This window comes from Bombus pyrosoma, linkage group LG2 (genome assembly GCF_014825855.1).
Source record: "Bombus pyrosoma isolate SC7728 linkage group LG2, ASM1482585v1, whole genome shotgun sequence".
Classification (NCBI taxonomy): domain Eukaryota; kingdom Metazoa; phylum Arthropoda; class Insecta; order Hymenoptera; family Apidae; genus Bombus; species Bombus pyrosoma.
Genome location: NC_057771.1, coordinates 1,816,475 through 1,840,148, shown reverse-complemented (window position 1 = coordinate 1,840,148; position 23,674 = coordinate 1,816,475). Strand labels below are relative to the sequence as shown.

At 30.0% G+C, this 23,674-nt stretch overlaps 1 protein-coding gene and 1 long non-coding RNA gene across 3 annotated transcripts; one reads left to right on the top strand and one right to left on the bottom strand.

The window, feature by feature from the left end:
- The first annotated feature begins 103 nt into the window (after positions 1 to 103).
- Positions 104 to 22,481, top strand: LOC122577726 (sphingosine kinase 2-like). 2 transcript variants are annotated; one of them, XM_043749245.1, is made up of 7 exons: positions 105 to 1,190; positions 13,172 to 13,523; positions 17,094 to 17,462; positions 18,297 to 18,547; positions 18,825 to 18,917; positions 19,538 to 19,677; positions 20,448 to 22,481. In XM_043749245.1, exons 1-7 carry the CDS (start codon positions 635 to 637, stop codon positions 20,634 to 20,636), a joined length of 1,950 nt encoding a protein of 649 aa, XP_043605180.1. In that variant the 5' UTR covers positions 105 to 634; the 3' UTR covers positions 20,637 to 22,481. The 2 variants fall into 2 exon arrangements, with proteins under 2 accessions (XP_043605181.1, XP_043605180.1); XM_043749246.1 differs by lacking the exon at positions 17,094 to 17,462 and having other exon boundaries at positions 104 to 1,190.
- LOC122577739 lies at positions 18,555 to 19,531 on the bottom strand. The gene is made up of 3 exons (XR_006320413.1): positions 19,036 to 19,531; positions 18,791 to 18,936; positions 18,555 to 18,699 (listed from the first exon to the last, which is right to left on the bottom strand). It is a non-coding gene; the product is annotated as an uncharacterized LOC122577739 (long non-coding RNA).
- Positions 22,482 to 23,674: the final 1,193 nt, after the last annotated feature.

Sequence of the window (23,674 nt, the reverse complement as noted above, 5' to 3'; positions counted from 1 at the left end):
AGCTTCCTTGCACAAGAAACATGTTGGTGAATTGCAATTTATCAACACAAGGTAGCGCTGGGGTGCTCCAGCAATCGGTCCGTCAAGTTTCAAGTTTCACATAAACAGTATATGCCGTGACTTCGGTGTGTTCGAAGCAGTTTGATGTTCGAATGCGCGCAAGTACAGAAGAGGCCGAGATAATGGTGAGATAATTTCTTTTAATCGAAATACAGAGTAGTACATTCTTTTGATTAATCGTACATGGTTCGAAAAAAACCTTGACTATGTTACGTGGTGGCGATTTAAATACCGTCCTTCCGTAAAATGGATTCTTTAATGAGAGATAATGTTATGAGTGTATTACTCGGGAAACTGCACGTGCTTCATTAAATTCGCAACACAACAGTTCAAGTAATTAAATGATGAAAAAATGTCTGAGAGAATGAAAGAATCTAGCAAGAGAAATTAACTCGTTAAGTGAATTGGGAATTCTTTCTTAAATGGAATGGTACGAAGCAACAATTCTTTACCGTGGCAATAAAGGAAACTTTATCAAGATAGGAAAGAGATGTCTGTTTATCACGTGCCTTAATTACCACGATAATGATCTTCTTATGGTATGATTATCAATGTGATTGGTGTATCTTACTGAATGACAGACAATCATCAGTGTGTCATGGAGGACGGTGGTCAAGTGCATTCTAACACTCTTCTTGAGGAAATATTTTATGTTACGTCGAAGAAAAACACTTACTACAAGGTGAGACTAACAGAAAAGGGTCTCAGCTTAGAGAAAGACAATAATGGTGCGACGAAGGTTGAAACGATCGTTCTAAACGACATAATAGGGTGCAGATGTATGCGTTCGAAACGCAAAAGCGCGGGAAGCTGTGTTTGTGGACCAGGTACCTCAAGATCTCAATTTAAGCTGGTCGAGTCTGTGGAAGCATATCAATCCTACGACGAGTTTGACACTTCGGCCTATCTTTATATTTATGCGTACACGCTGAAGAAGGCACGTATGAAAGGTATCAAGAGACGAGAAAGGACCACGATCACGCTACGATTCCGCAGCTTTGACAAATACGAAGATAATTTACGAGAGGCCAGCAGGTGGCGATTAGCTATAAAATGTCTCATTGTTGGCTTGCCTGTGCCTAAAAGTTTTATGAGCCCCAGTCACGAGAATCTGGAATCGTTGATTAGCGGTGAGTTCAATCTCTTTTTCGTTTTCTTTTTCTTTTTCATCGTACCAAGACATTCACATAGCGATAATTCGATAAATTATGTTTCTTTTCCCACCCTTCTAACGAAAACGTTTAAGGTAGGATCATGTTAGGTAATCAATGCTAGAAATTACGAAATAATAAAACGTGAAAAAGCTTCATTAAAATTCCTTCTACATGTTTACGCTAATGAACTTACACGTTATGGATGAATCTAGGTATTAATGATTGAATGTTAATTTCAATAACATGATTGTATCTTATTGAGATGAAAATAATTAATAAATCAGGAATGGTATTGTAACATGGGATAAAAGGTAATTAATATAAAATATTGTTTATTAATAATAATTAACATTTGTAAATATAATCAACTATTTTGTAAATATAGTTTAAATTATAGTAGGTACATTGTTATATATATATATATATAATCATCTCAAATGCTTTCTATTATGTGAAATGCTTTCTATTATATATCCAATATATGCAGGCCAAACGCCAATGTTTCTTTTCTTGAGTAGGTCTAGATTCTAGATAATGTGTATTAGAATAACTGTACTTTCATTTGCAGCAAATGTTTTTTCTTCTGCACATCATTTTTAACATTTATTTTTTTCCTTTTTAAATACATTATTGCTTATTGTTTATAGAAATATATTCATTTGAATAATGATAGTTACATTTTTTAATAATCGATTATATAGAAGACTACTTAATGTTCCAGTAAGGCAATATCGAAACGGAGGAAGTTGTATGTTGTCGTTATAGAGTTATAGAGTACATTTTTACAATGATTAATGTATTTGAAATTCAACAAAAATGATTGCATGAATAAAAGAATCCCAAATACGAAATTATATTATACGCACGTTATTCTACGCACAATTTCCTTAATTATATCTAAAGGAATATTAAATTACACACACACATACACACAAAAAAAACAATTTACAAGTTTCTTACGTTGATTCATGCAAAGATTAAGATTTTTTATTTGTATTTCCAAAAGAAATTTTTAATACGCACGCTATCAGTCATTTGCAATATCATACGAACGGATTTCCACATACATTCATTTCAGATAAACGATACAATAATTTTCTATATCTCGATTCATAACCATTGCAACTTATTTAATTTTTAAATTTGAAAAAATTTATTTATTTAAAATTTATTCGTAAAATTAAACATTGGAAGAAATTTAGATTCAAATCGCCTTTAATTACTTCATTCATTTAAAATGCATTTGCTCACCACATTTATAAATATTGCAATCATGTGGAAATCAAAGATTCATACGCACACATATTTTTCAATGTTTGCTTTCATTTACGAATCGTAGGTGTACGTTCGTCCCAGTATTTCTTGTATTTACATTTTCTCCGGAAACATAAAAGATGCGTTAGAACTATTAAATACACTACTAAAAAAGTGTTTGCGTCAAGGACGATTTTTTTGTTTTAATTGGATTTAAAACAATTTAAATGTGTAAATTCCAAAGTTTTAAATCATTATCTTGAAAGAAACATTTATGTACTGTAAAATTCAGTACAGATCAATGCTTAAAAAAGATATTGTGTTATTTCGTGGAAATAAAATGTTCTAGTTACTTTGAGCAATATACTTTAAAGTTTTTTAAATATTTTGTTTAAAGTTGCAACGACTACCATATGGTCACCTTTAAAGTTGTATTTACATATTATTAGAATAAATATGTCTTGTCTTATTAGTGTTAGAACACCAACAATTTTTACAGATTTCGTGTTTCTCCACTTTCTGCTTCAAACTTTCGGAATATGTACCATGCTCTTTTTGAATTTCCGAAATATCGTAAAACAAAGTTTCACCTTCTTACATATCTGTTCCATTTTTTCTCCTTAACCTTGTTTTACACAATAGAACATCTGCAATTGAGCAAAAAAATCATTATTCACCGTCTCTGAATCGTAATCATAATTCTTGCAGAATTTATGTTTCTTCTCGTCCTACTTCAAACTTTTCGAATATTGTTACCCTTCTGTGTTTTCGAAATGTCTGCCAACATATTTCCATCAAAAGTTTTTCAATCTCCTTTAATGCGTCATGCTTACCTCTGGTTATTAAAAGTTTTCTGGACGTTAAGAATCGACAGAGCGATGATTATATTTCCGCATTTTATTCTTAAATAATATTTATTTTGACTGAAATATTTCTCTGGTTCACAATGTCAATAATGTTATGTTAATTTAGAAGCTACACAGGTTAACATCGTGTTATTTATGCGTGTCGCTAAAATGCGTAAATCTCAGAATTATGTAACTTCTAATCGAATCTGATTATGCCCATTTATAAATTAAAGGCAATAAATCGCGTCTATATTGGGAATTTATTATTAAAATTTCGAAATAGGAGAATTAAGCATTATCGTATTTCTTAAAAACAAAAATTTATATTTATCGTCCCAATGCTCTTTTTGTACTATATTCTTTTTATTTCTTATTTAAAAAGTAATTTTAAAATTGTGATTTTCCATATTTTTGGTATAGACTAAAAATAATGATATGATAATAATAAGACTTGTTCATTTACTAATTACTCGTATGCTGTAATTATTACACTTCCCGTATATATACATGCTTGTCATTCAAGAACATTGCTAGTCATTGCATTTATTTGCAAGACAGTATAACAACATGGTAATAATAAGCGTGAATGATGTTTTTCAGGAACAGAACTTTAAACGAAGTAATATTGAATAAAGTCATTATGACTTCCCCGAAATTGAACTATCTTAGTTTAAAAACCAAACGAAGTTCAGCTTTGCATTTTTCCTCGTTTAATTCATCTTTGCTGTATGTTTCTACATAATTCTATGTATATATTGAATACATTATCCTTTTTGTATATTATTATACGGTAACGATAACTCAGTTATAGATATACATTTTTAGAATTAGTATTACTTGCTTAAATAAATAAGAAACTGCCTATTACCAGTCTTCGGGCACTTAAATTATTTCTCTTTTTGCTTTTCAATCGATTTTGTTCTTACGTCAGTACTGTAAGTCAGAATTCTGAGAATTTGAATTAATCATGTTTTTCAACTGCTGAAAATATCATGTGTTTAGTTTTGCAGTAAGCTAAATTATAACTTTAGTTTCTTTGTGGAAAATGATATATCAAAATACCGAGAATGATACATTAATAAGACATCATTTTATCAAAATTGCAGTGGTCTGGCATACGTCATTGTAAATTAATAATTAACAAAATTATATAATTAAATCTTATATATCAACAAAATATTCCTATAATAATGCTTATGAAATCGCTTATGTCATAGATAATGTAACACGTTTCTCATAGTCAATATTCAAAATAATGATACTACTTATCTTGTAAACAGGATATGATCGTTTTGTGATTATCCATTAAGTGTTGAAAATTCCAAATGTGAAAAAATGTGAGAAATGAAAAACTCATATGTTTGTTAAATTTTTGAAAGATCAATAAAATTCGTAATCATAATTTATTTTCGAAAAAGTTGTAATCTTTCGTCTTCATCCTTTTTCAATATTATTTTATTACTAATTTTACTACTAATTGAATATATTACATAAATACACAATACGTTGTTGAAAAGTTAATCGTTAGGTTATTCGTTAGTTATTCATTAGGTTCAAGTACCCCGTTTTTTTTATCAACTTTCACGTTCGTAAATATTTTGTTCATTGAAAATTGATATCAGATTCCCTTGCTTGATAACTCGGCAAGGCTTCGTGAAATATTTTAATTTACCGTAATCGAATGCGATTCACTTTGAATTTTCACTTCATTGTGTGTATACAACGCATATGTTTCCACTTGAGAAGAAAAAGACGTACAATTGTACACCTTTTTTATAGCACGATCCGCTTTGAAATTTAGTTGCACAAATTAAAGCGGTTCAATATAAAGTACGGAACACAAGAGAATAATCTTTTCACCACATATGTATGCAGTCTACCTTTTTAACAAAAGTTTCGAATAAGTTATACTATGTAATGATAAAATACACGATGATAATAAATAATGAAAATTCAGAATAGTAATAGTCATATGTATAGTAAAATGTTATTTTAAATAATAATTAGTATTTACTGATAATTGCAGTACTGTTGCTATTGTTCGTTATTGGCTCGTTATTACAAGCATTGCGTTGTGCCCTGATGCATGAAATGTTAGTTTTCAATTGTATAACGCAATAAAAAGATCGTGTAATTGTGTCTGGTATGATGCAATTCTGTAATAAGGATACATTTTTATGAACTCGAGGAAGAACTGAGTTTCCATGGAAAAATTCAAATGTAATAATTATTTAAATTTTGTTTATTATTTAATATTATTTTAAAGAAATATATGTAATATGGTATGAAATCATACGTTCAATAAATTTAGATATAAAGTAGAAATTTATTAACCCACTACGAGATTATTACTATTTGGACTTTCAAAGGTAACTGATTCCAAGATTTTGCTGCATCAATGCCAAGACTTTATCTCTTTAATAACACCAACAACCTGTGGAATAGTGAGAATTGTGTGGCTAATGAATTGCTTTCTTTATCGACAAAAATATTTTGATGATAATATTTTTGTATCTTTATCCTACTCGATAAAGAAGTTATTTTAGTAAGGAATTAGTTTGATTAAAATAAAGATGGTTTAATACATTAATAGCAGCAATATTTTTGATTTATATTCTGTTGATTTTGAATTTGCGTAGACAAATTGTATGCTATAAGAAAATTGAGAACTATAGGAAAAAGGATTAGAAATAAATGCTTGCTATTAATCTTTTCGATTTTGAACAACAATAATAGCGAATAGTAATTAAATTACATACAATATTGTAAATTGTAAACTATATAAATAATTTTAGTACTAATATTGCTGTGAATAGTACTGTCAATGGTGTTAGTCTCAATGCCATTAATATTCCAATACTATCAATAGTTTGATCAAATATTATTCATAATAGATACATGTATTGATTTTTTTTATTTGCAATTATCTGTATCAGTATTACAATTTGTAATATGACATACTTTTCTATTGCATTATATGATTCTTCATTGTAAAGATTTTTTATTTATTTAAAGTCCTGTATTTACTTACTATTGATTATAATTTCTTAATCTGACATCTAGGAATACAATTATTACTAAAAAAAAGTTGGTTAATGTCAATAATAATACTATTATAATTATAACAAGATCTAATATTTTAATGATAATGTAAAACTGTTTATTTATAGACCTATAGTTATTAAATTTTCAAGTCAAATTATATAGAACTAAAAATAAGGTTTAATTGGTATTTTTAATCACTGATATAAGCATAGATCAACATATATCTCTGATTAAAAAGTGATATCTATCGAAACTAATATCTCCAACATTAGCAAAGTTCATAAAAAAGAAAAGTCTTCCTTTTTTATAGCAAAATTACAAATCGTTTTATAACATCCTTTTTACGTCACTTTGCGCAAAAACAGTACATAATAGCAATGCTAATTTGAGCGTTACATGACGCACTAAACTTTAATACGATAAAAATGTTATCTATTTGACACTGATATTATCAATAGAGAAAGAATTTTAATAAGCTATGCAAATTTATTCGGATTGATATACGTGTATTTTAGTTAAAAAACAAATTAGCAAATCTAGAGAAGACAGACTTTTGCAGTAATCAAAACGTTAATGTGTGTTAGTAATATTTTATTTTATCTTTATTATGTTTACAAAAATTTATAATAACCAAAATCTTTTTACTTTCTTTTATTATGATTATGAAATAATTAGTATTTTCAAATCGCGAATTTTTTAAACTAATATTTGCGAAGCAAAAAGAAAAATATTTATGTCGGTCTCGCTGCTTATTACGATTAGGTGCATAAGTATTAAAACGTTGTCATGCCATGGTTGGTAAAAATTTATCGCATTTATGTCCAAGGCAAGAAAATTATCGCGCCAGTCGGACTCGGTCGAAGTTCGATATTTGCAATGATCTACCGATAGCGTATTCTTTCTCAGATTGAATATTTTTTATTTGTTAATGTTTGTAAACATATGCACATGCTTGATGTATTGATGTTTGAATCTATGCATATCCATATTTAATATTATAGAATGTATAATAGTGTAAAATATATAGAATAAATAAAATGTAATAATAAATAGTGTAATATAGTAAAAAGACTAAACTAAATCGCATAAAATAAACAACCAAAAAACCAGCATATCTTTTTTATAGATGAATTATGATACTTGTATGACGCACAGTAATGAAACAATTCACCGACGTGTAGATTCTGACCGAATGAGTGAAAAAGGTTAATTTTCATTGCAGCCTATTCATTTCGTGTTTTTCCGTCTCTTTTCTCAAATAATACCCATGTATTTATTTGATATAGCGCGAATTTTCATGTTTATATCTTATTGAATATTCTGTCAGCGGTTAATTTATAAACAAAAACGTATAATGCTACTTACTACTAAACGTTTAATACTACATACATACATATGTGTATATATTTGTATATTGTTCTATGTTGCGTGTTACAAAGTATCTACATATCAAGTTGTAATCAATACAAAATTTCTGCTTGTCAATGGTTCAGTGTATTAATACTATAATGTATATAGCATTACTATCTGCACTAAAGAAATTTTTTCATTACAATATCTACCAAAATCTACTCGTTGATAGTATAATGTTATGTATAATACAATGTTATATCGTTATAGTTTTTTATTCATATCAGTAAAATTGTTATAAATTTTTTGGCACAAAAGCTATTTGTCGATAGTACACAATAACGCATCTCCGAGTTTTCATCGCTATTTATCTTCAGTGATGAAATTTTCACATATTTTTGAATGGCTGTTTCATACAGAATGATCAAATTTAATATGTTTTAACTTGATAATTTAATAAAATCGAATTGCATTCGAAAAGTAACAAAACAAACATACACATTTTTTTCATCTCTCACAAAATCAATAATTGAGGCAATATTTCAAATATCATGTTTTCCGGAACATCCTGTTTTCATCCAGACAGTTTCGCTTTATATCAAACTGCAGGTTAATTTATATTTTATTGTTGGCGCAAAGGCAATCGATATTGGTTAAGAGGAAGGGATTTATCCTGCATCATAATGTTTGACCATTAGTTCCAACATGCGTTTCCGTTAGAATAATGTTTTACCATGGGACATGCTTGAAACTCTCGAAAGGGGGTAACTTTAATGGAGCTCTGAGAATATAAAAGAAGATTAAACGAGAGGAAATACATATTATGAAAAACGTTTTTTTCTCAAGTTTTGATCTTATTTTCTTCTTCTCTTTGTTTTTTCTTCAAAAAAATACAGCTGCAAGGATTAATTTCTCCGCTTTTTATCAGTCTGTTGTTCAATAAAACACAAGGCCTTGTATTAAATACATTGAACTATTGCTGTGCATTCCGTTTACGTCACTCCTTGATTTATTGTGCATTGACGAAAATAACCGTCCATCTACTCTGTTCCTCTTTTGACACAGTCCTTTGAGATCGATGTAGTTCAATAATTCACACTAATTTTTGAAGATAGTCTCGAATATACAGATCACAGTGGCTGATATGTAGGTACCTACATATTGTACATATTTTTTATACTAGTCGATATCATATAATTTATTTCAAGTTTCATATTAGTATACTTAGAAAACTTTTATGTTTAATAAAGTATCGTCTATATTATTCAATAATATATGACGAATGGATGAGTGGTGTGTTTATTTTATATTGGTTTAGTGGATTAGATATATTAAATAATAAATTGGTCGATGCTACACGCTGACCACATGTTATTTCACATTCCAAAGTGTGCTATTCACCTGTATCGATACATACTAATCCCTAACATCAACATACTGTTGAGCATATTCCACAAGCGTAACATTAATTCAGTATGTCTAGCTTGTTTTAACGTATAATTTTAACATAAATTATTTATCTTGTAATAAGTAATATATTCAGAGTAAAATCATTACCATTTTTTCACGTTCCATATTTTTGTTGTAGCTTTTATAATGTTTTTAAAAACTTTTGTCCATATGACATAATATTATAAAATATGTTGGCAAGATTTATACGGAGTTCTGCTATTACATATCTAATATTATTTATTTTGTTATTAAGTGATATTTAGTAATATATTACACAATATTATTCACTGCACAATACATACCGTTTTGAATTCGCTAAGGATACGCTTCGCTTGATAATGCTTTCTAAAATTTCTTTGGAAACTTACACTTGCCACGTACCGTTCAACCCTAAAAATGCTCATCCTCGCAAATATATAAATATATTACACACTCGCGTATAGCTTAAATATTGTGGTGGTATGTCCGTGCATTCACAGGGTTCTAATTTCTAAACGTAACAGAGGCATGCTTTCCTCGTCAAATATTCTCTCGTGCGTCGTTGCAACGTTGGAACACAAATGATTACCGGAGTAGAGCTAGAATATTTATTCGTGTGTGATTTTCAGCTTTTTTAGAAGGCTTTAAAGTGACGTCGATTTCACGCAAACTACAGACTTTCAAGTCCTGGAGGTGCTTTAAAGTAATAACTTTAATTAAAATGCTGTTGTGAGTCAAGCATATTTAAAACGCGGATGATACTTATATCTTACAAAAGTATTGGAATACTTAGTATAGAAACTTTTTATCAGTAGAATCGTAAAATTCGTTTTAAATTCTATCCATATAATTACGAGCCGTGTTTTACAGTACTAATGAAATTTCAAACTGTTTTTTTATAATATATATAAACATATATAGTGTAGTCTATCATGTTTCTATAAGTAGGTATTTAAATACTCTCGTCAAACAATGTGTTATTTGAAATGCCAACAATAAAAAGAGCAGTAAAAAATAAAACATAAATCGGTAAATAGTCGAAGTCCGTAGGTCCAAACACGTAACAACGATGATGAACAATCCCTTCTTCATCTATCCGAGATATGACGCGAAAATATGAATAGCATTAGGAATCGGAAATAACACATTCATAGCTTAAACCTGACCACCGGTTTGAATAGTTGGTGATCGGGATACGCTAAAAGTTTCATAGCGACTGGCTGATTCCGTCAATTCTCAAATTGTTCTCTTGACAAGTTTGTTTACAGTGCGCGTTTGATGAATGGCCACGTATTACTTACGTGGTCATCCGTTATATAACATTCGGCCATATGCATAGATGCTTTATTTATGAGCTTATCAGTGATATCGACGTGAAACAAATGTGGCAAACCGTGCGTACATAAGACGCAAGACAAAAGAACAATTGGGTCGTGTATATGTCGCGTCTTCGCGTCGCCAGAAGTGTTTCGACATTTTTCTCAAGCAACAGACCATGTGGCTACCAGCCAAATTAATTCAAAATGACCTACATAAAATTGCTGATTGCATCTTGTTACAGGGATCGATCGTTGTTCGTTGTTTGCGGTTATCGAATATTGGTTCAGTTGCCCGAACCAAAGCTTTTCGGTTTGTTGCTCCTCGAATCGTAGCCGATTCTGTGATGAAATTGGATAAGGGCGAAATTCATTTACATTTTTAGCCAGAAATCGTTTCACGATATCTGTTATCTTTGATAATATATTTTTTTGCACTTATGTATCTATGCATGTATATATACGTATATTGTAAATATAGATATAGCATATGGCATAGATCAGTATGCGAAAGATGGTGGTACGAGAATAATCCGTGCAAAATACACATGTACTTTATTGTCGTCGACCTTGAATTCCAATTTGCAGAAAAAGCGATTTTTATAAAGCGATGCTAAAATTTTTTGACTTTGATTGAAAACTGTTTTCAGTTTCTAGTAAAAATTGTCGCAAATGGTTTTAATAAATTCTTATCTTCCTATTAAAAATCTTAAACAAGTCAAATTAGCCATAAATATACTTTGGAAACTAAATCGCGCATATCATATTTTTCGCAAGATAATTTTGCAAAGTTTAGCATAAAATGGTAAAGAGATTAAATAACAGAGTCATGCACGACGGTTATGTTATTATACCTTTTTATCCGCTATGTTGAATACAATTTTTGTCAAATTATATAAATGAAGCTGCGAGGAACGATATAAGATGATATACGATTAATTCACTCCAAAAATTTTCTCTCGACTCTCAGACCTTTTTAGTTGGTGTTACTTTATCTGTACTTTCACTAGTTGCGTTTAACGACCCATACTCCTAGGTTTACGTAAATACAAGCAGAGCCTGTTTAAATTGCTGCTCAGACAGAAAATAGTAACGTTCGTTAGTTCGGAAACCTATTTCCTCCATTTTTCTCCCGGAGATGTAGGCAACACATTTTTCAGAAGATGGACTTTCTCGTTCTATAAATTTGATCGAACACAGATTGTTTACGTTGTTAGGTTTTATATAAATAAACGCAACTATCGGTATAAAATCTGTTTTGCAAAGTCGTATCAAATATTCATTTGACTATACCACACATAATTTTTAAAAATTTGTTACTATGTACTTTCATAAAATCAGTTATTCACATTTATATAAATATTTAGTAGTAAGCTTATTCCAATGATAGTCCATACATCTCGATTAATTAAGAAATGCTCAATTATTATCGCAGTAATCAATTCCTTTGTTCTTTTTTTATTGTATTTCAATCTCAACTAATTGCGAGCAAAGAAATCCTTCATGCAATTCAGAATTATTAAATAGGAAATATAATTTTATAAAAATGCATAAATTATAAGCTAATTAACCAATAATCGTATATAATTAACAGAAAATTGTATCGCAAATATTTTACGCAAAAATAAACAGCATGCTTCATGATAAAATAAAAACTAGGTATACATTAAAATACATTTGTAAGAAATTATTCAAGATAATCGAACACGACTGAACTGCAGAGAAATCTCCGCAAAGGGGTTTGCTGCGGTGGCGTCTGCAGGGGCGTCTTCCAAAGATTAAAACACGCTCGTTGCGTTACACGTCACGTAATCATCCAGGGGTTTCTTGCTTCGTAGAAATTTTCTTTACCCTCGATTAACTTCTCCTTATTGTACGAGATTATATGGCCAAAGATTTCTCATAAAATTTTCAAATATATTCTGGACCTCAAGATTAACAAAATACAATCAAACTCGGGTCTGAAACATATATAGATTCTAGCTTTCTACTGTAAGATTGAAAAAAAATATTTTAGATTTTAAAATTAACGGAAAAGTTTCAGTAAACATAAACACTAGGACCACAAAGAACCAAAAAGAAAATAAAGCCAATTTCAAGTATAGCATGAATTACTCGCGTGACTTCGAAACTGAAATGATTGTCAAGAAAACGGTCAGTATTGCAGCACTTAGGAATTGCAATGACGTGCATAATGTGCCTACGGTTTCATAAGAAATCACCCATAAATTGTACGCATAACACGAGTAAACGTGATTGTATCTTGATACATTACCAACTAAACAAGTCAAATACTGAAGAAATATTTTTAGAAAAATCAATACAAAATATATGACATAATATAAACTTGGAAAATAATAATCTATCGAACTTTTTAACGAAAGAAAATTTCCTTAATATATAAAGAATTGTTTCTCCTAAAGTAGCAGTCTCCACTTTCATTAGATTGCAAATGAATGCATTTTTCATTAAAAAAATCATTTTAGCTTTTTCAAGTCATGAAAACGTACCACGGTTAAGTATAAAGTTATAACTTAATTAATTATGAAACTAAATTTAAATGATAGTTTTAATAGTTGAAACATAACTAAATGCTAATTTTCAAAATCATCGCTTATATTACTATGATCTTCAACCCGCCATATGACATTGCAGCGTACAAATGGAAAAAGAACAGGAAAAAGGAAGCAAAACTCCTTTGAATTGATTGCAGCGTGTCCAGGTGAGCAACGAAAGATCCTGGTGTTGCTGAATCCAAAGTCGGGACCAGGAAGAGGTCGAGAAACGTTCCAGAAAAGGATCCATCCGATTCTATCGGAAGCTGAGAGGCCTTATGATGTTCACATCACCAAGTGTCCCAATTACGCACGCGAGTTCGTGCGTACGAGGGACATCTATCAATGGAGCGGGCTGCTGATGGTCGGAGGCGACGGTATCGTGTTCGAAGTAGTAAATGGGCTTTTTCAAAGGCCTGATTGGGAAAAAGCTCTGAAGGAATTATCCCTTGGTGTGATACCCTGTGGTTCCGGTAATGGTCTGGCGAAATCCATCGCGTACTCTAAACAGTAAGTCTCTTTTAGGATCATCCGGGTTCGTGATTTATTTTATGTGTCTGGCTCGGTCGTTCCGAGGAAGTCGTTATTTCCGCCCGCAATCGGCTCGTTCAGTTTATATGCATGCTCGTAGGAAGGCGTTTCTGCAATTTCGGCAGACAATGGATTTGTTTTAATAATGATTTTACTAAAATCTTCAAGAAAATTCTTCTCACTCGTGTATACCTTGTATTTATGTATTATAGAATTTCTGTACTGTTTAATTAAGTTCAAATATATTAAATTTAGTATCATGGAAATGAAATATAGAACCTGGTAAAAAGATGTTTTATTGGCAAATAAGAATATTCCTTTTGTAACCACTATATTTTGTAACCACCTTTTTGTACTATATAACGTACTATAATTGTACACTATTCTTGCCTCATTCTTTTAATTTTCTGTGGAAAAATTTTATAATCTTATAACGTTACCGTGCTTCAAACATGTTGTTGGAGATTAGAATGATAGTTATATGTATGTTACAAGAATGAAATTATTTTAAAAAGCACTTAAAATAAAGATTGAATGATTTGATAAATAAATTGTTAGAAAATATCGAAGGTCGCATAGAGAAAACAGATACAGGCGCCATTTAAAGAAGATATTAGTAAGCGAGTGCATCAATCTGCACCATATTGGTTCATTGTATCGAATATTGTTGCAGAGCAAAGGGTTAATTATACACATGTGAGCGACATAACATCGCTTAACAGGCATCACTGTTATCAATTTATTCTGTAAATTAGTATGAATTTCACGACAGGCAAGTTGCAATCTTCGAACATAGGCATTGTTACAATCACATAGTCTGTATCATTTATTTTAATTTTCCTTGGCTCTTAAACAGAATTTTAGTATAGATAAACAAGATAAAAAAGATTTAAATCGAATCAAACTAATTTTTATAAATATCCGAAACGAAAATTTATATGCAGTAATCTATTTATCCTTTCATTAATATATACATAAGATGAAATATTCAAGGTCCACTGGCTTAGATTTATGATACGATGATTAACTCGGTGCATTGCAAATTTTCTGATCAATGAATTTGTAATTTTTCAACAGTTATGACTATTCTACAACGATATGCACGTGATAAAATTTCGTGTTTTTAAGGATCGGACGATAACTCGGATGAGCACTGTAAACTAACGATAAATCGACCTAATTTTCGTTTAGCCATTAAAGCGTCGAGGACTACAAGTGCCCCTGCATTTTTCGTCAAATTCAATTGCTTTCATTATCTTTCATTTAGCTTTTCCTCTCATTCATATTTCCTACGTCATAACAAATTTCTAATATCTATCCTACATCATATTCATAAAATGAATCATGAAACTATAAAGCGATTATGATATTATCATCGTTTTACTGACGTTAAAAATTTATTGGAAATATTTATTAGGTAAAAAATTGCGACAAATTATAAAACTGCAATAATTTTAAACTCCTATTTATTTTTAATTTTCTTTAAGTAAACTTATAATGTAATAACATTGTAATACAACGATTGCATATATATTTGTTCTTTGAAGTATTATCGAGTAGATAGTATCGAAATAAGTATGCTGTTATTTCTTATGAAATAACTGACGTATATTAGATTAATCAGCATCAAGCTAACATGAAATTTGCACATTTCTTGATATCCGTGGTTTTCATACCTATTTAAAGAATCACTCGGATTTTTCCGCTTGTTAAATGCTCACTTGTTGCCGTCAATAGTCGTAAAAAATTCGTTAAAATGTTGTACAATATTTACGATATATATATATATACGATAACAGATATAAATATGTTTTAAAAAAAAAATATTCATATACTTTTGTGTTGTTATCGTTTATCATTATCGTTACTGTTATTAAAGATGCGTAAGGCACTTGTTGAATATCTGTGCAATAAAAAGTAAAAAAAAAGTATTACACAATCAGTAACATTCTACGCTATAGTAGGTATATTAAATCTTCATGTCTGAAAGCAATATTGTTCTAATAATTTAAAAACGGTCGTTTGTTCATTATATTTTCACTAATATTTTTGAAATTAAGAAACCAATACTTTAATTTCATGAATATTTAAAAAAAAATAAGTTGCACATTATAAGATAATAATTACTTACATTAACTTATTATTGTAATGAGAGAACTATATATGTAGTTAGTATCGGTCATTGGGTGACGTTACTTATCTTATGTAACTCAAGAGAACACTATCATATCGATGTAAAACTAAAGCGTTTTTTACTCCCGCACGTTTAATACTAATGTGTTTTAACGTTTCAATGTGTTTCACCATCCTTGAAGTATACTTTCCATATTGTAATTATGATCATATCAAGCAACAACCGAGATGAAAAATATCAACAACAATAATATTCATAGTACAGATAATGAAAGAAATTTGCACGATCGAAGAAATATTTAACGTAGAATATTTTTCGAACTATATATGTAGCTTGTTGATGTGGTTGTGCACAAGTTGATACCTGGTACGTGAGTCTTCAATTTTTGTTCAAACTTTATTCTTAAATCGTAACGAGAGGTAATGCGTTGTAAATGACCTTGTTTCATTTCATTCGATATCGGTCTTTACGAACACGTTTTTGGTTTCTCACAACACTTCGTTTTATAAAACATACGCTATTCTATGAATCATTTGAAACTACTATTCGTTTCGTAAAATTTGTGTTGATTATCTAGAAAAATTATAGACTGCGGTTTAATTATTGGACATTTCCTTTACTATAAATGGCCCCCATCCACACACATACACACGCAGACATATGTAAACTTTGTAAAATATATATGAAATAAAATTAAATATTACAGAGCTCCAATTGAGATTATTCTGCGTTTCCTGTTTTAAGCATATAGCTTAGTATCGATTTTACATTGAGAAATAGAGGCAATTGGATGAAACGCGGCGATAACGACAAAAAGTAGTTATTTAATACGCGTTTAGCGAAAAGAGAAAAATTGTAAAGGAAATTTCATTGTTACAAAATTATAGTAATTATGATATAAGGACACAAGAAAGATTCAATTTTCTTGATGCAGCATTAAATAAACTAGATAGTCGATCATTATTCTCTTGTGGTCATCCGTAATATTATCGATTCTTAGTTACAAAACACAAACAGTTCCAAATTTCACATTACACAGAAAATTAAAAAACCGAATAATTATATTAATAATAATAAAATTAACCCTATCGTTCTCTTTAGCGTTTAAATATATCACCCGAAATAGATGTTATATCTTTCAATAAATATTACTAAAATAGAGAAATATTTGGTGTCTATATTCAATATAATTTTACTAGCTTTTGTGTACTTCACGCTTTTTATGAGATAAAGTACTCTAAAAAAGGAAACATTTGTAACGATACAAACGTATAGAAGAAGTGAGAAGAATAGCAGGGTTAATGGAAATCGTGCTATAATTAAATAATTACAATTATTTTATTTAAGAAAAATCGTAATTTGCTTTAAAAATAATAATCATGCGCATTTACCAATAGTAACGGATTCTATTTCAGGGAGCCGTACGATTATAATCCTCTTCTCGTCAGCGCACTGTCCGTGGTGAAGTTTAAAAAGGCGCAGATGGACCTGGTACGCGTTGAAACAAGGAATCAGATTCTATTTTCGTTTTTATCGGTCGGCTGGGGTTTACTCGCCGACATTGACATTGAGAGTGAACGTCTCCGTGCAATAGGCGGTCAGAGATTCACCATATGGACTATCGCCCGGCTGATAGGTTTGAGGACATACAAAGGAAAGGTATCTTATTTAGCTTGCGATAAAGTACCGTCCGTGGAGAATTTGGGTAATGGCAAGGCCTACAATGAGTACGCACAGGAAACGCAGATATCACATTCAAGGAGCTGTGGCGATGATTTAGATCGGTACGTTGTTGCTTTATCACGCATTACCTCTATTATTTGCGCATGAAAAATGCCAAATGAAACAAGCATCATATTCGACAAGATAATCCTTTAACAGAATTCTGAGGTCAAATGGGAAAGATGGAGTGAAAATTTTCGCTTAATAGATAACAGACTAGTACGAATACAAACTTCAATTATCTGTTCTTTGAAGTAACGATACTCTTGTGCAAACATCTTACTTTCTCGCAAAGTATTATATCGATTAACGTATTATAAAAGTCGTAAGAAATATGTAAATACATTTGTCAAGTTTACGTAAGTTTATAGAAACTGAAATGACACTTTGCATATGGATGTCTCGAGTTTACGTAACATTCTGAATACATACATACATATACATTGTAGTTATCATACGAGATACGTTCTCTATTAATTTTCTATTGACTATAAAATAAGAATCTTATTATCACGAAAAAAGACTTACGTAGAATATCAGTAAAATAACGCAGAATGTCAAACAAGAGATATTTTTGTATTCAGTATCTGGAATATTGGAGAGATTCTATCTGAATTTAAAATGACATATGATGTAATTCGTTCAAAGTTTCATCTGCTTTGTGAATTTATTCTTAATAAATCCGATAGAAATAACACCGAAGACAATCGTTTAAAGTCCCAACATCAGGAACTCATAAAAATTTTATTTGTGGTTTGCATTTATCAGCATACAAGTTCAATTCTCAAATTACAGTATTTTGTAAATTGACGTTTGAAATGTATATTCTCAAAAAATGCTTAAATAAAAGTAATAAAATATGAGTTTTTTTAAATATTATTCTATCATATGTTTAGATACAGCAAAATCAGTGAATCAAAAAGCTTCCATGATACAATCGATGGAGATCCTGCTATTTTTGATGGATCGTTTGATAGCTGTGATGATAACGAAATAATAAGCGATAATATCACTCTGGAAACAGAAGCTGAGAGAAGACAGAGGCTAGACAGCTTCTACTCTGCGACATCCGCAAAGTCAACTTATTTTAGCACGGGATCAATTTCTAGTTACCATAGCATCGATGATCCCAATAATGAAGATATTGGTAAGCTTTTAATTCATACATTAATAATTTTCATATCTCGACGAAACGTTTTTCTTATTGTGTGCTGTTACTCGCATATCATATTTTTACTTTATCTACTTATGCTCGCTTGTAAACGTCTTATGTATTATTACATATTATGTTCTTAGAAACTAAGAGTAGATAAAAAAATTGGTCTAATTTCTTGATTAGTTTAGTACATTACAAGCATCTGAATTAATTTAAAGTTGCTGTACTCTGTACCTCTTCCTAAAATAATAATATGGCTATAATTAAGATCCAGAGAACAGTAGTCAAGTTATGTATGGTCCATCCTCAAGGCTGCCCGCTCTAACTTCAGAAGTATCAAATTCTTGGACGCAAATTGAAGGTAATATCTTTAATAGTTTCTAAAATAACAAATAATAATTTTTATTATTTTTAATAATTCCCTTCTAAGGTAATAAAAAGTACCGTTAAAATAGAGAGTAATATTTAAAGTCTATTACCTAATGCATATGAAATTAGATGATAAGTTACAATTTATGCAAGGCAAATGTATGCTAGTTTAGCCCTTAATAGTCTGCATGCATCTTACGTTGCGTTTCTTTACACATTATGTAATTCGCAGCTTTATTTGCCGCGATGCTAAACTTGATAATGCTAGTACACTTGCTTCCCGTTGAAAAACGGCATCGGGAACAGCATCGCAAGGACAAACATTGCTGCAAATAGTATTACTAACCATAACCCATACTTGTACATAGTGTATACAGTTAGCTTATGAGTAAAGCTATGAAAATGCGTACAATATAACCAGAACTGGAATATACTAAGAAAATGTGCAAACAAATATACCAACGTTATTATCCCATTTACACAATAGTATCCTAGACTTAAGTGCCTAATTTAAATGATGTTATAGTAGGATATTTTAATTCGAATGATATTTCCAATATAAATCAATGAATATATTATTTAATGAATTTGTTTGTGTGCTTGAAATTTCAGGAGAGTTCGTTATGGTTCACGCGGCATATCAGTCTCATTTGGGCCAGGATTATTTCTTTGCACCTCGTGCCAAATTGGCGGACGGTGTTATTTGGCTTATGATAATAAAAGCCGGAATTACTCGAGCTAATTTACTCCAGGTAAATAGTTCGATTAAAAACAATATGTCTGGCTTATCTAATTCTAATTCATTGCCAAACAAGTGAAACGTTTTTAAAAGCGGAACGCTTATTAGGTCCTTATTTATTGATAAAGTAATTTAACCCTTTGTGATCTATTCGTCGTTTTAAGTAATACAATGAACTTCCATTTCTCGATTTATCTTGGGTATATACCCATATATATAAATTATAAAGAACATTATCATAAAAACATATCTGAGCTATGTTGCCAAAAGATCTGCACATCTGAATTCCATCATCTGAATTTCACAATTTATACACATAGTTCAATGGCGGCTGGTTCAAGAATGAGAATGCTTCCGCGATTCAAATAGATTTGCGAATTTTTCGGTGACATAGCTTAACTGTAATTCAAAACAGGCTTTAAAAATATACGATATTGATAGATAAATGAAAAGTAAACAAAATTATGCTTGCGTATCAGACATGTACTTAGACTGTTTTACCAATTTATCAAGTTATTATTAACCAACAAATCTAAACAACTTTCTTGAAACAATTTGTACGTTGCCAAAACTTTGATTACAAAGAACTAGCCAATTTTACTATAAGAAATCTAAATTAATATATGAAAAATTTCAATCATTCTAATATAAGTAAGAAAATGCAACTTTTTTTATAAGGTATTATGATGTAATTATGATGGAATTAAAATGAAGTTAGAAGCAGATTCAACATATTATAAATACGATATCAACATATTAAGAATTATTTACTATGTCTGTTAGTTCCTGTTGGGATTAAATAATGGTACCCATGTAACACGGTCTGGTGTCGACATGATACCGGTAAAGGCGTTTCGAATAGAACCAGAAGAAGGAGCGAACGGTTACATTACAGTGGATGGAGAAAAAGTAGATTATGGACCTTTGCAAGCCGAGATATTCCCATCTCTAGCGTCGGTAATGTCTCCTTGATACAAATTAGCATTACACTTCGTACAGAGTTAGCAATGGAAATCAAATTGTACAATCCTAAAATCTTAAGTTCAATAAGATATACGTTGTGGTAGCATGGCCTGGTGACAATACTGTATTAATATATTCCAGTTCGCAATACGTAAATACGATTTAGCTCAAAGAATTGCGATAGATGTACATCCTAAACTATGATATTAAATCGTTTCATCAGATGTATACGAGTACATATGTATAAATTAGCGATATTAATGTAGCTATAATTTGTATAGGCTCAACTTGTTATTTCCTAGAGGTTTATCGTTTGTACGACATAATCCGATGCTGTTATTTGAAACTTTACAGACGTGTTTTACGCATCAAAATTAAATACATTGAAAATACTAATTAGATTAAAACCTTTTTTTATTTTAATTAATTTTTTATCTGGAGATAGTTTTATATTAGTAATTTTAACTGTAATAAAAATTAAAGTATTCCCATGCATTTTAAAGTACATTCCTAATTGCATCACATAAATAAAACTCGATTGAATTTGCATCCAAAGGAGATAAAAATTTCAAAAATTCATATAATTTCTCTCCTACAACGCATTCAGTTTCCAAAAAAAGTCATTTAAAGATTAACGGCTATTTAACATTCCTTTGTGTAACTATAAAAATTGTATAGCTTAATTCACTTTAGAATCTTTCAATTTATAAATATTATAAGTATCTTAAACACGTAAGTTGTTTAATTATTTAAAATGTATAAAACGTCTGGAAATTTTCGGAAGCGGTTGATGAACCATACCATATAACACCGTTCAATAATGCTTACTAACTAGTTATCTGTAATTTTATTAATTAGCCTAAATCCTAACTTTTTGGACTGTTTCCTATGCGACGTATAATAGTATAACTTCAAAATATTTCATGGATTTTATGCTAGTTTTCCTAATCCTCGATTTACACAACGAATTGGTCATGAAAGTTAAATATAAATCGAAATCAATATTAGAAGAGTATGATAATAAGTCGAGTAATTCGATGATTAGATTATCTTCCTCCTTGTTATTTACCAAAGGGTATTATTAAAATTCATCAAGGATTAACGATAATTTCCTCCGTTCATTACCTTCTGGTTGTTCTTTCAGTGATGTAAATAAGTACATGTATTATATTTCTTAAACGATTGTATAGCATATAATACGTTGTAGCTTCCATTGTAAGCATAAAAGAATTAATTTCGATCTTCTCGATCGAATTTGTAAAGATTCTAATTTTTTAAGCTTGTATGCATTTTATCGACCAGGTTGTTATTATCACGCGGTCTAAATGCTGGCATACAGTATTGATTTAATCGCGATAGTTCTCAAATCTTGTACATTTAGACGCATTTTAGATTAAACAAAGAACATGTCAATCTTTCGATACAACGCACAGATACCGTCTTTTGATCTTACGCTTACGAAATATTTTTTCGAGACATCATTAGCCGCTATAAGAACGACATAAGAACATATCATGATAATTAACAGATAATATGCGGCACGTTAAAGATCTAATATCTGATTTATAAGAGTGCACAATTTAAAAAGAGAAGAAGAACTAATATCGAGGGGACACTAGAGAGGTGTTTGATACTGTTATATAGTTGCGCTTTAATATCGAAACGAAGAACTTTCATTTATTATAGAAAAATTTCATCGATGTTCTCTTAGTTGCTAAAAGCATTTTTATAGAGATAATCGATATAACGTTTAACAAATATTGCGATGATTATAATTTGTATAAATTGTATTATTTTATACGTGTAAATTTGTGCCAAGAGATGCGTAAAGATAATTAAGAAGTATATAGATGATTTCCTTTTTCTCTATATCATTTCTTTTAAGGTTTTATTATTCCAGCTTTAGTTTCGTGCCAAATCTTGTGTTTATGCTTGTGTCATAAATGCCAAGGATCGTCATGTACATTCGCATATATTTCGAGGGGTTAAAACTTTTCACAAAACAAAGAAATCAATTATATATATTTATTATTTTATTTATTGTTACATGCTGTGCAGTACAAAAGGGTTTGTAAATTGTTAATGTTTTCCCAAAAATCAAATGAACACAAGAATTTTATTCACAAAAGGCACAAAACAAAAGAACAGTAAATAATATTGACATAATTCTATTTGTGCTATTTTCAGACAATCAATTTCATTTCATAGCACAGTCAACAAGAAGAAATAAAAATTATCATCTTATAAATTATGTACAAAATATATTGCAAATTCAGTATGGATAAGATTTCAATGGCACACTTGTAATAGAAAATTAATGATCCTTTATAATTGCAGATATGTTTACAATTGCTAGGAAGAGTTCTAGTTGATCCTTTCTAGTCACATAACACATTTGTATGCTCCTTGATGTTATCAATTTAATATATATAAAATTTTTCCAAGAAATGAATTTACTTCAATTAAGACACATTTTTTTTAAATTTATGCACCAATATAGTAATGAGCTAAGAAACTATTGTGAATACTGAAGAATGCTTAGAGCCTCTAAAGATCGATAATCAAAGTTTTGAGGTTAACTACAATGATTAAACAATTATTTTATAAAAATGTTTTTTGTAGAAATGTGACTAATAAGGGTTTTTAACTTAAAGCATAAGGCTGTAAATGACATTTTTGTTCGATATTTGTCCCAAAATTTTCAACAAATGTAATTGTGTTACACATGATCTTTTTCTAATTTTTTTCATTTCTATTAGTTCCCTTCAATATATATTATACCATCAAAAATAGGACAAATAGTCATCTCGTTGTAAAAGAAAAATAAAGAAGTGCTAAATTTTTGCATATTCTTAGGAAAACGCTACATTACCGCTCAAAGGAAAAAAATTTGTCATCGATGAGATCAATATTGTAATGTATATTGATTTTTGTTATTCCGCTATTTTTCGGCGGAACGATCGTTAATGTTTTTGAGAATAATGAAAGTTATTTAGTATGATAGCAAATATATATGATAATAAAGTTCTTTACATAAAATCTCTATC